Source organism: Nycticebus coucang, chromosome 11, assembly GCF_027406575.1.
Source record: "Nycticebus coucang isolate mNycCou1 chromosome 11, mNycCou1.pri, whole genome shotgun sequence".
Lineage (NCBI taxonomy): Eukaryota > Metazoa > Chordata > Mammalia > Primates > Lorisidae > Nycticebus > Nycticebus coucang.
The window spans coordinates 120,071,111-120,084,341 of NC_069790.1; the positions used below are offsets into that span (position 1 = coordinate 120,071,111).

Here is a 13,231-nt window from a genome sequence, read left to right on the forward strand (position 1 = left end):
TATCAATTTATAGCATAGTCTGAGTTCAGATTGCGTGATTCCTCCTGCTTTGTTTTTATTTGTGAGTAATGTCTTCGCTATTTAAGGTTTTTTCTGATTACATATAAAAAAGTATTATTCTTTCAAGATCTTTAAAGTATGATAATGGAGCTTTAATAGGGATTGCATTAAAAATGTATATTGCAGAAAGAGGGATGGAGGGAGGGGGGTGGGGCCTTGGTGTGTGTTACACTTTATGGGTGCAAGACATGATTGCAAGAGGGACTTTACCTAACAATTGCAATCAGTGTAACCTGGCTTATTGTACCCAAAATGAATCCCCAACAATAAAAAAAGAACAAAGGGGGGGGGCGGGAAGAACCCCTGTGATTACACTGAAAAAAAAAAAAAGTATATTGCTTTGGGTAGTATGGACATTTTAACAATGTTGATTCTTCCCAGCCATGAGCATGGTATGTTTTTCCATTTGTTAACATTTTCAGCTATTTCTTTTCTTAGAGTTTCATAGTTTTCTTTATAGAGATCTGTCATGTACTTTGTTAGATAAACTCCCAAATATTTCATCTTCTTTGGCACTACTGAGAACAGAATGGAGTCCTTGACTGTTTTTTCAGCTTGACTATTGTTGAACATACATAAAGGCTACTGATTTAAAGATGTTGATTTTGTAACCTGAGACACTGCTGAATTCCTTGATCACTTCTAAGAGTTTTTTAGTAGAATCCCTGGAGTTTCCAGATATACAATCATGTCATCTGCCAAGACTGAAAGTTTGATCTCTTCTGATCTTATATGAATACCCTTGATTGCCTTTTCTTCCCTCATTTTGATGGCTAAAACTTCCATTACAGTGTTAAAGAGCAGTGGAGACAATGGGTAACCTTGCCGGGTTCCTGATCTGAGTGGAAATGATTTCAATTTAACTCCATTCAATACAATATTGGCCGTGGGTTTGCTATAGACGGCATCTATCAGTTTAAGAAATGTCCCTTCTATACCAATCTTCTTAAGTGTTGTGATCATGAAGGGAAGCTGGATATTATCAAAACCTTTTTCTGCATCAATTGAGAGAATCAGATGGTCTTTGTTTTTTAATTTGTTTATGTGCTTAATTATATTTATAGATTTATGTATATTGAACCAGCCTTGAGACCCTGGGATAAAACCAAGTTGGTCATTATGTATAATTTATTTCATGAGTTGCTGGATTCTGTTTGTTAGGATCTTGTAGAATATTTTTGATTCTATATTTATTAGTGACATTGGTCTATACTTTTCTTTTATTGTTGGGTCTTTTCCTCGTTTGGGGATCAGAGTGATGTTTGCTTCACAGAACGTGTTGGGTAATCTTCCTTCTTTTTCTATATTTTGGAACAGGTTGAGTGACATACGTACTAGTTTCTCTTTGAAGGTTTGGTAGAATCCTGATGTGAAGCCATCTGGTCCTGAGCTTTTCTTTTTAGGGAGATAATTTGTATGGTTGATACTAATTCAGAACTTGACATAGGGCCGTTCAACATTTCCACTTGATTCTGGCTAAGTCTTGGAAGGTGATGTGCTTCCAAGTATTGATCCATTTCCTTCAGATTTTCATATTTCTGAGAATAATGTTTCTTGTAATATTCATTAAGGATTTTTAAAATTTCTGTGGAGTCTGTTGTTATTTTGTCATTTTCATTTCTGATTGATGAAATTAGAGATTTTACTCTTTTTTTTCTGGTTAAGTTAGCCACAAAATCCAACTTCGTGATTTATTGATCTGTTGTATAATCCTTTTTGTTTTCAATTTCCTTTAATTCTGCTCTAATTTTGGTTATTTCTTTTCTTCTACTGGGTTTGGCATTGGAATGTTCTTCATTTTTCAGTTGCTTGAGATGTTGCGTTAGGTTGTTAACTTCCTCTCTTTTTGTTCTCTTGAGGAAGGCTTGCAGTGCTATAAATTTCCCTCTTAGGACTGCCTTTGCGGTATCCCAGAGGTTCTGATAATTCGTGTCTTTATTGTCATTTTGTTCCAAAAATTTGGCAATTTCCTTGTTAATCTCATCTATGACCCAGCTATCATTCAGCACAGGGTTATATAACTTCCATGTTTTTGTATGAGTATGCAGATTCCTGTTGTTACTGAGTTCAACTTTTATTCCATGGTGGTCCAAGAAGATGCAAGGAATAATTTCTATTCCTTTAGATTTACTGAGTTTAGACTTGTGACCTAAGATGTGATCGATACTCTGGGAGTATGTTCCGTGTAGTGATGAGAAGAATGTGTATTCAGTTTGGTTGGGATGAAATGTTCTGTAGATGTCTGCTAAATCCAAATGTTGGATGATTAGGTTTAAATCTAAAATTTCTTTGCTTAGCTTCTTATTAGAGGATCTATCCAACACTGCCAAAGGAGTGTCAAAATCTCCGACTATTATGGAGCTGGAGGAAATCAAGTTGCTCATGTCTGTTAGAGTGTCTCTTATACGTAGAGGTGCATTTTCATTGGGTGCATAAATATTAATAATTGAAATCTCATCATATTGAGTATTACCCTTAGCAAATATGAAATGACCTTTCTTATTCTTCCTTACTTTTGTTGGTTTAAAGTCTAGTGTATCTGCAAATAGAATTGCAACCCTTGTTTTTTTCCTGATTTCCATTTGACTGAAATGTGGACTACCATCCTTTCACCCTGAGTCTATATTTATCTTTTAAGGTAAGCCATGATTCTTGTACGTGGCAAATATCTGGCCTGAGTTTTTTAATCCAGTCAGCCAACCTGTGCCTCTTTAGAGGACAGTTTTAGCCATTCACATTAATGGAGAATATTGATAAGTCTGGTAAAATTTTGGTATCGAGTTTTTAAAAAGTCCAGTGGACATTTTTTAATCCTTTCACCAGTGTGGAAGTTGGAGTTTGATGAAAAGTTTCTGAGTGAGTTTACTTTTTTGGTAGAGGATTGGGCTGGTCTTTACGGAGGATAGGTCTGAGAATATCCTGAAGAGCTGGTTTGGTTATGGCAAATTTCTTCAACATGTGAATGTCATTAAAGTATTTAATTTCTCCATCATAAATGAAACTCAGTTTAGCTGGATACAGGATCCTGTGTTGAAAGTTATTTTGTTTTGGGACATTAAAAGTTGATGACCACCCTCTTCTAGCTTGAAAGTTTTCAGCAGAGAGATCTGCATTCATTCTAATTCTTCCCTTTGTAGGTTATGGTTTTCTTACATCTGGCTGTTTTCAGAATTTTCTCCTTCATATTAACTTTAGTGAAGTTAATTATGATGTGCCTGGGGGATATCTTGTTTGGGTTGAGTTGTACTGGGGTTCTGAAGCTGTCTGCTATCTGAATTTCAGAATCTCTTGGCATGTCTGGAAAATTTTCTTTCATAATTTCAAGAAGAAGAGCTTCAGTGCTTTGTGAAGCCACTTTGTTGCCTTCAGGGATGTCTATGAGGTGAATATTAGTTTTCTTCAAATTATCCCAGAGCTCTCTGAGGGAATGATCCATTTTTGCTATTTCTCTTCCTCTTTGAGAGTTTGGGGGTGTTCAAAGGCTTTGTCTTCGATGTCAGAAATTCTTTCTTCTGGTTGCTCCACTCTGTTACTGATGGATTCTACTGTACTTTTCAGATCTTTGAGGACTGCAAATTCTTGCTTCAATGTGTCATAATTTTTGGTGGTTTTGTCTTTAAATTCGTTGAATTCTTGAGACAACTTTTGAATTCCTCCTCAAATTTCTAATTCCAACTTTTAAATTGCTCCTCAAATTTCTAATTCCAAATTTTCCTCCATTCTATTAATCTTGTTTGCAATCCAAATTCTGAATTCGATTTCTGACATCTCAGCCATCTGTTTATGAATGGGATCTTCAGTTACATCTGCGTGTTTTTCCTTGGGGAGGTTGATCTACTCTGGTTATTCATGTTACCAGAGTTTTCTGCTGATTCTGCCCCCCATGATTATTTTAAACCGTTTGACTTTTCCCCTGGAGCTTTGCCGAGGACCCATTCAGTGCTATGGTCTGAAAAACTGGGGACCTGTTTGTTGTGGTGGGGCTAAGAGGCTCTGTCTTGTTTTAGCTGGTCTTTGTCCAACCCTAGTGAAACAGTTATTCTGGGTTTAAGTCTCAGCTGTGGAGAAATATCAGCAATTAAGTCACCCTGCCCCCCACAGGCAACAATTGGAAAAGGAAAATCAAACCTTCCTACAACCACACACCCAGGGCACCACTTGGATAGTCCTTGGGCGATTGGCTCAGTTGAAAAGGTCCAAATCAATTGTCTCAGTCAGCACCTGTCTCAGGTGGAAGAGTTTCAAAGGTCTCTGGCAACTAGATCACAGGGGTCTGCTGACAACTCATATATGATTTGCTCCAGTGCTTCGTGAAGTCAGGAAGACCCACCCAGCAAATAGATTAGTCTGGGAAGGTTGATGCCTCCTTCCCCACCTTACACCTCTGTCGCACCCAGTCACTGATAACTCTGCAGGGCTGTGACCCAGTTGCCTCCAATGAACAGATTCTCCAGGGGTTTGCACCTGCCTGAATCACAAGGAAATCTATGTCTCCTCAGCCAGGCTGCTGCTCTCTGCCTCTATCCGGCAGGGGGAGGTGAGGTCTGACAACCCTGGGTGCCAGATGGAGCCTGGGTCTGTTCACTCAGTTCCAGCCCTGCCCCTGATTGATGTTACTGACAGAAGAGAATAACTTTGCGGAATTTGTTTCTGTCCCGACTAAATTCCCCTGCAGAAGTGAAGCTGTGTTGAGTTCACCAAACCTGCACCTCAGGCCCTGTCTTTTCTGCTGCCTGGTAGTTTGTATTTGCAGCACAGTTAGCTGTCAGTTGTAGCCTCTTGCCCTTCTTTGTCTAGGCAGATGATCCCCTGGGCCTGGTGTGTCTTGGTCTCAGTAAAGCGTTCCTTTGGGTCAGCCCCACCCTGGGAGTCAGCCAGCACTGTGTGTGTGTTTTTTAGTCCCCACGCTCCCCCCAGGCCGGTACCACCTCAGGCAAACCCTTTACTCATGGGGCCTGCGTTTCCATTCCAGATTAGTTCCACTGGTGCTTGTACCTGAAAAGATGCCTGGCCTCCTCTGGTTTCCCAGAGAGACAGGTGGTTTGACTCTAGAATATCCAGGGGTGAGCCATATTGTTGCCAAAAAACAGCTGCTGCTTTGCACCTCAGGGCACCGCTGCTCTGGAGTGGTTCTTTCTCCATTGACCATCCTTTCCTCACTCCTGTGCTGCCGAATAAGCACTGACCAGCTGGATTCCAGGCCCTGTCCACTCCCCTCAAGAAATCACCCAAGAGTCTGGACTCCTGGGGGACAGTCTTCCAGACCTCAGAGTGAGATTGTAGGGAAGTGCTGGGAGCTCCAAATTGAAGTTAGAGAATATATACAGTTTTACACCATTTTATGCATGCAGGAGAGCACCATGGCACCTTAGTAGGGGAATTAGGTCCAGTTTTTAGAGTGTCTCTCCCATGGAGTATAATGAGAGGACTTCTGAACTCTGCTTGTTTGTTTATGGGGTACTCCGAGCCATTCTTATGAGGTAGGGGACTCCCGTCCACTTGGTGATGGATTTTGTACCTTTTGTTTGTATCCTTGGGGTCGCAGTTTGCCTCAGCAGGGTTTATGTGCGTTCTTCAACCTTCTCTCTTAGCACAGCTCTAATCCGGTAGTTTACTTGCTAAATTTCTGTCCTTTAACTCTCCTTCTGGACCAGAGCCTCTGTGGAAAGCCAGCTTCAGTCAGCCATCTTGTCTCTGCCCCCCAAATTTGTTGAATTCTTGAGACAACTTTTGAATTGCTCCTTGAATTTCTAATTCCAAATTTTCCTCCATTCTATTAATCTTGTTTGCAATCCAAATTCTGAATTCGATTTCTGACATCTCGGCCATCTGTTTATGAATGGGGTCTTCAGTGACGTCTGCTATATCTTTCCTTGCTTGGGGTGTGTGGATGTACTCTGGGTATTCATGTTACCAGAGTTTTTGTGCTGATTCCGCACAATGATTATTTTACACCATTTGATTAGATGAGTGGATAAAGAAAAGTTGGGTTCAGGTCTCCAGGAGTAGTGATTAACCAGCCCTTTGCCCAAAAGCTGGGACTGTTGTCTGTACCTTTTCCCCTGGAGCTTTGCCAAGGACCCATGCAGTGCTACGGCCTGAGAAATTGGGGACCTGCTTGGTGTGGTGGAGTTAAGTGGCTCTGTCTTGTTTTCAGCTGGTCTCTGTCCAACGCTAGTGAAATCGTTACTCTTTTCCAAGGATCCATGCAGTGCTATGGCCTGAGAAACTGGGAACCTGCTTGGTGTGGTGGAGTTAAATGGCTATGTCTTGTTTTCAGCTGGTCTCTGTCCAACCCTAGTGAAACAGTTATTCTGGGTTTAAGTCTCAGCTATGGAGAAATACCAGCAATTAAGTCACCCTGCCCCCCACAGGCAACAATTGGAAAAGGAAAATCAAACCTTCCCACAACCACACACCAGGGCACCACTTGGATAGTCCTTGGGCGATTGGCTCAGTTGAAAAGGTCCAAATCAATTGTCTCAGTCAGCACCTGTCTCAGGTGGAAGAGTATCAAAGGTCTCTGGCAACTAGATCACAGGGGTCTGCTGACAACTCATATATGATTTGCTCCAGTGCTTCGTGAAGTCAGGAAGACCCACCCAGCAAATAGATTAGTCTGGGAAGGTTGATGCCTCCTTCCCCACCTTACACCTCTGTCGCACCCAGTCACTGATAACCCTGCAGGGGTGTGACCCAGTTGCCTCCAATGAGCAGATACTCCAGGGGTTTGCACTTGCCTGAATCACAGGGAGATCTATGTTTCCTCAGCCAGGCCTCTGCTCCCTGCCACCATCCGGCAGGGGGAGGTGAGGCCTGACAACCTCGGGTGCTTAATGGAGGCTGGGGCTGTTCACTCAGTTCTAGCCCTGCCCCTGATTGATGTTACTGACAGAACAGAACAACTTTGCCAAATTTGTTTCTGTCCCGGCTAAATTCCCCGCAGAATAGAAGCTCTTTTGAGTTCACAGTACCTGCGCCTCAGGCTCTGTCTGTGCTGCTGCCAGTTCTCAGCTATAGTTTTTTGTATTTGCAGCACAGTTAGCTATCAGTTCTAACCTCCTGCCTTCCTTTGTCTGAGCTAATGATCCCCTGAGGGCTGGGTGCATCTTAGGCTCAGTAAAGCAGTGTGCTGTGTCAGCTCTTCCCTGGGAATCTGCCAGCTCTGCACTTGCGTTTTCTAGTCCCCATGCTCCACCCAGGCTGGTACCACCTCAGGTGAACCCTTTACTCACAGGGCCTGTGTTTCTGTCCCAGATCTTTTCTGCTAGTGGCTGCCACTGGAGAAGATGCCCGGCCTCCTCTGGTTGCTCAGAGACAGGGTGTGTGACTCCAGAATATCCAGGGGTGAACCCTATTGTTGCCAAAAAATGGCTGCTGCTCTGTGCACTGCCGCTCCTGTGTGGTTCCCTCTCAGCTGACCATCCTCTTCTCACTCCTGTGCCGCAGAATCAGCACTGACCAGCAGCAGTCCATGCCCTGTCTACACCTCTTGTGAAAATATCCAAGAATCTGGACTCCTGAGGGACAGGCTTCCAGACCTCAGAGTGAGAGTGGAGGGGAGTGCTGGGAGCTCAGAATTGCAGGTAGAGAATATGTACAGTTTTATACAGTTTTATGCCTGGCAGGAGAGTGCCATGGCACCCTAGTAGGGGAAGTAGGTCCAGTTTTTAGAGGGTCTCTCCCCTGGGATAAAATGGGAGGACTTTTGAACTCTGCTCATTTGTTTATGGGGTACTCTGAGCCGTTCGTATGGGGGAGGGGACTCCTGTCCACTTGGTGATGGTTTTGTACCTTTTGTTTGTTTCCTTGGGGTTGCAGCTTGCCTCAGCAGGGTTGATGTGCCTTCTTTAACCTTCTCTAATCTGGTAGGTTACTTGCTAAATTTCTTGAATTACTTAATTAATTTTAATTACTTAAAATTTCTTAATTACTTGAACCCCACCCCCAACTCAGGTGTATGTGGCTTGCGCCTTAGCTGTTTGAGCCACAGGTGCTGAGTCCTCATTGAGCTTTTAAAAAATCAGTGTTTTTAATCCTTTATTTGATATTTCAAGGATTTCTTTTTTACTAGTACCTATTGCTGGAGAATTATTGTGTTCTTCTAAGTGTTTCATAGAACCTCACTTTTTAATGCTTCTTGTATCTTTACATTGATTTTTGTGCATTGAGAATACCAGTCATTTTCTTCTCATATTTGAATTTACTTTCACTGTAGGGGGACATTATTTTCTGGAAGATATGACTATGATGTTTGTTGGGTAGGTCTATTTTGCTTTACTTTTGGGTGGCAAAGAATGTCTTTGATTTCCTTGGCTGTATATGTGAATTTCTCTGTATGTTAGGATGAATTTTTTGGTGGTGGCTATGGTGGAGTTGTGCTAGGGTTTAGATGCCTGATAGCTTTTTGCTTCAGATTTCAGTGGTATTGGTAGTGGGTTCAGCATGTCTAGCCTTCTGACTGGTGTAGTGTATGCTGGCACCTGTGTCATTAGATTGTAGTAGGTCAACTCTTGGGCCTCTAGGTGGCCCAAATGTCAGTTCTAGTAGCAGCATACCAGGTGGGTGAGTGAGCTCATGACCTCCTGCTAGGAGAGGTGGTAGGGGGTGATGGGGTTAGCAAAGGTTGTAAGAAGTTCTTGTGTTCATGAGTACTGTGCTCTTGTGTTAGGAATTATTGCAATGGGCTGTGTGGGCTGCCTTCAGGCCAGCAGATGGAGCTTGCTTGTAAGAGTCCACTATGTTGGTAGCAGTAGGATTTATGCGCAGTCGCTCTCCTCCCAGAGAAGTGCTCAGGTAGCCCAGGAGGTGGATTGGGTTATGAAACTCATGGGAGCCTGGATTCTATGCTCTGTCTCAGGGGTAGGGTGAATCTGGCACAGGTGGGCAAAGCAAGCTTACATTCAGCCCCTGCTAGTGTTTATGGGGAGAGTAGGATAGTCCTCAGGCCCTTGGCTAAATGTCTGGGTGAGTAGTGACCAAAGCTGCATTGAAATTTTAGCATGGGGTGGGAGGAGTTGTCCTAGGAGTCACAGCTTTGGGCAGCAGGAGTATCTGGGAAGGAGGAGGCAAACAGTCAGCCTTCAAGGCAGGATCGACCACAAATAGGAAGTAGGCTCATCCTAGTCATTCAAATCAGTGTCCTTTACCTGCTTTTGCTTCTAGCAGATGACTCTCAGAGGACACACAGCAGTAATTGTAGTCCTGCAAGGCTTGGTTTCCTTTTCCTAACTGGCAGCAGATCAAACTAATCTGCTAATCTGTCAGATAAGGAAGACAGCATTTAGTCCACACATAGCTGCAGGCCATGGAAGATACTGCCTGCCTTAATACCAAACGTACACAGCAATTGTTCTGTTCAGCTCCTACAGTGGTGGCCAGGTCCTAGCACCAGCAGCTGGAGCCCACACTATGCTAGTTTCTCAGTCCTGGTTGTGGGATCCCCTCTCCCACCTAAGCCTCTGTTCTCCACACCCCAGTCCAAGTTTCTCTAATACCACAGATTGGTGCTGTTGCTAGATCTGAGGACCAGGCACCGCTTGTTAAGATCTAGGGTCAGGAATGTCATCTTACTGTAGTGAGGTAGATTAGGGGCATGTGCGGGACACTTTTGGAGCAGGTCCTTCTCATAGTCCCCCAGTTGCTCCCTAAGTTAGATTGAGGGATTGGGAAAATAAAGCTGGTCTCCCTTGGCCTGGATAGAGTGATTTCCCAGGGGGGAAGTGAACCACAGAAAGACACTCATTCACTCTCTCCTGTAACAGGAATTCACGTCACATTTTTGGTTGATACTGCTTTGAAGACTGCCTGTTTGCCTCCTCCTTCCCAGAATTTAGAGTTTTCTTCTGTTTTTCCGTTGAGCACCTGTGTTGCCTCTTGAATGATGCAGTCAATTGTTTAATTGTGCACTGTTTTGAGTTCTCTGAGTGGATGAGGAATGCTTCTAATCAGTCTTCTTGGAAAAAAAAACACAGTAATTTCCATAATACTAAAGTACTATGCAATTCTAAGTAAAGGGGTATAATGATAAATTGTGACCCCTTTTATAATGGAAGAGTAATGGGTATAAAGAAGAACAAGGACCCCCTTTACAATATCTCATAGTTTCCATTTTAATGACAGATAGTGTCAGATACCAGTGGCTGGACTATTTCAGTGGTTCTGGAATCAGTTCACAAAGTGTCTTTGGGCCCATCCTAGTCATTCAAATCAATGTCCTTTACCTTCTTGCTTCTAACAGATGACTCAGTGGACACACCACAGAAATTGCACTCTCTGTGTCCCACATCACCAGTATAAGGAGAAGAAGTAGCTACCTCCATTGACACAGGTCTAAGTCACCAGGAGCAAATGTTGCCTGGGAGACTTGTGATGCTGACCAGGGGTCCAGGGGCCCAAGGATCTTCAGACTAGCTGGGCTCTCTTTGTTTCTGACTCAAAAGTTTCTTCTCTAATGTCACAGTGTGACCCATGCAGAGTTTTTGTGAGATTTGGTGTGGTAGCCACTAGGCACAGGTAGCTATTTAACTTTAACTTCAGATAAATTCAAATAAAATTAAATGAAAAATTCAGTGCTACAGTCCCACTTGTCCCATGGCAAGTACTCAATAGCCACGTGTGCTTGCTGGTCTCCAGATTGGGCAACACCGCTGAATGACAAGGAGGGCAGGTCCTGCACAAGCCTGTTTGGACAGCTCCTCCCCTCACTTCCTCTCTGCTCCTCTTTGTCAGTATCCTGCTGCATTCCCAGCAAAATCAGAGAAGGGTGCAGGACCCACATCTTTCAGGTAAGGCAATAGGTGTACATGTGTGTGGGGTGATTTAGACAGAAAGGGCCTCTCACCTGGGTGTGCATCCTAAACCTTCTGGTAAACTTGCTCTGTAGATTTCTTGCTATTTCCTATTTCCTATTTTTGTCAATTTACGAAGAAATCTGTTTTCAAGATGAAGATTACAAATTAATGCTTCTTCCAGGGGTTGCTGCTCAGAGGATACTTGTTTTTACAAATAAAGCGTTCATTTCACTGGTTATAAAATTTATAAGCAAATTTTGATTCTCTCAGTAATAGAGTTGAGTGGGCAACTGGGGAGCTGGTGGGGAAAAGAATATTGGACTGTGTAGGGATCTCAGCTCAGCATGTGGCTTGTATGGACCAAAACCTGCCTTTAAGTCAGGACTGGAGGGTTTATGGTCTGAGGTTTTATCACTAAGGAAACCGTCTCCTAAACAACAGTACAACTTGAATTCTCCGGAGAGGGCAGGAGGAAGGAGATGCCACCCATGTGACTGTCTACAGTTCAGAAGATTCTTGGGACTGTTGGAGGCTTGTTCTTTAGGCAGAGGGTGCAGAACTCAGCCCTCTGAGATCAGCATCTATTGAATCAGTCTCTGGTTTTGCATCTGACTCAGCATCAACAGAGAGAGCAGCATTAAAGAGCCCATGTGCTGGAAGCAGGACTCTAACAAACACCTAGAGCCCTCTGTTTTCTTGTTGCTGCTATTCTATCTCCTTTCCTGACACCAATCACCAAAGCTGGTATTTTTAATTTCTAAGATTTCTCTTTTCTGTTTATGAGAAGTTGTTCACTACTCTCTAAACAGTAACGAAATAACCCTTCTTTCTGAAGAAGTGTCTGGGTTTTGACAATGTTTCGTATTTGTATTTGATGGCTTTCTATCTAGTGACTCTGTCATTAACAGCTGCCATGTTCTGTCTGTCTTTATCAAAATCTGCTCCAATCAGAATTCCTCAAATGTCTTTCCCCACTGGAAAACGTGTGTAGGTAGCGGTGAAAGAAAACTTTAACAACATTAATGCCATGTTTCTATGAGACTAAGTATCAATATACAAGGACAGGATTGTCATTTTCACAGATTACATGTGGGCTGAACAGTGATGAATTAGAGAAAGATAAGTGGGGAGATTATCAATTCATTTATCTGACAAATATTTATTGAGCACTACTTATTGTCCAGTATTGTGCTTTTTCCCAGGGAATAAAGGGAAATGTTAGACACCTGTGGTCTTCCCCTTTTACTGAAGATGGTAAAAGTCAGGCACATAACTTCCTGTTGTGGTCACTACAAAGTGAACCCTGGGGCACAATGAAAGCACGTATTGGTGGGCCACACCAAATAGGGGTAGGTTGTGTTGGTGGTGTTCGGGGAGAGGCTGCAGGAGACCTCTCTGGAAAGCCAAGGCCTGCAAGCCAAGCAGGAGTGAGCTGGGCACTGGACTGGAGATGGAGAGCTCTAGGCAGAGGGAAGCATCTATGAAGGTCTCAAAGGTGGAAGGGGCGTAGTGGATTCCGAGGAGAAAATGGCTCAAGCCTTCTGAGGGAGGAGGCAATTGATAACATAGCGTCTCAGGGACCATTTTCCAGGATTTAAACTACTTTCAAAAACCAGTAATAAGCCACTAGGGGATTTAAACAAGAAAAAGAACAACAAATTGCTGTTAAATGAACATCTGACTGCAGAACAGAGGAGGGATTGAAGGGGAGATATTCAGTTAGGGGCCTATTACATTGCAAACCAATAACAGTGGACTGTGTTAGCACAAAGTTGGAGAGAAATAGGTCCCTCTGAGTTTTTTTAAAGTATAATTAATAGGATGTGGTGATGGGATGACAAAGGAGTGAGGAAAAGAGAGTTGACAGCGACCTGAGGGTTCTGCAGGAGCCACAGGCTGAGTGGAATGAGGAGGCAGAGCAGGCTGGGAGGGTCCAGGGCTCAGCTGCGGGCAGGTTCTGGGTGAGTGCCTGGGAATTCGCCTGATGGAGGTGAGTGGGATATAAAAGTATGGAGCATGAAGAGGGTTCAGGCTACAGACTACATATAAAAGGCATCAGCGTAATGAATCCCTGGCTGGAGAGGGATGAAGGAGACAGACCTCGTGCTGCGGAGGTGCTAGAAGCACTTATGGTTCTGTATGAAAAATGACCAATCTGAAAATGGATAGTTGAAGAGAATTTTGGGAAATGGGAGAAATCAAAGTGAAGCAGTCAGGGATCCAGGCACTGGCCATTTTCCTAAAATGACATGATTATGTTTCTTGATCTACAGGACTTCAACCCATGATGGCAGCCCCATACCATGGTGTGAGTTCCAGCTGTGGCCACCCAAAGACAAGCTATGGTGAGGGAATACCTGGGGCTCCCAGCTGGGCTG

At 43.4% G+C, this 13,231-nt stretch overlaps 1 protein-coding gene across 4 annotated transcripts in view; it reads left to right on the forward strand.

Annotated features, from left to right (window-relative positions):
- Positions 1-13,231, forward strand: part of LOC128598602 (GTPase IMAP family member 4-like) — a 105,682-nt gene that overhangs the window by 87,573 nt on the left and 4,878 nt on the right. Inside the window, exons 1-3 of one of the 4 annotated variants that reach the window (XM_053609189.1) lie at positions 10,787-10,847; positions 11,295-11,503; positions 13,127-13,198. In XM_053609189.1, the coding sequence (XP_053465164.1) occupies positions 13,138-13,198 (61 nt within the window). In that variant the 5' untranslated portion in view covers positions 10,787-10,847; positions 11,295-11,503; positions 13,127-13,137. Of the gene's footprint in view, positions 1-10,786; positions 10,848-11,179; positions 11,504-13,126; positions 13,199-13,231 lie in introns of those variants that run through there. The other 3 variants (XM_053609186.1, XM_053609188.1, XM_053609185.1) reach the window with 3 other exon arrangements.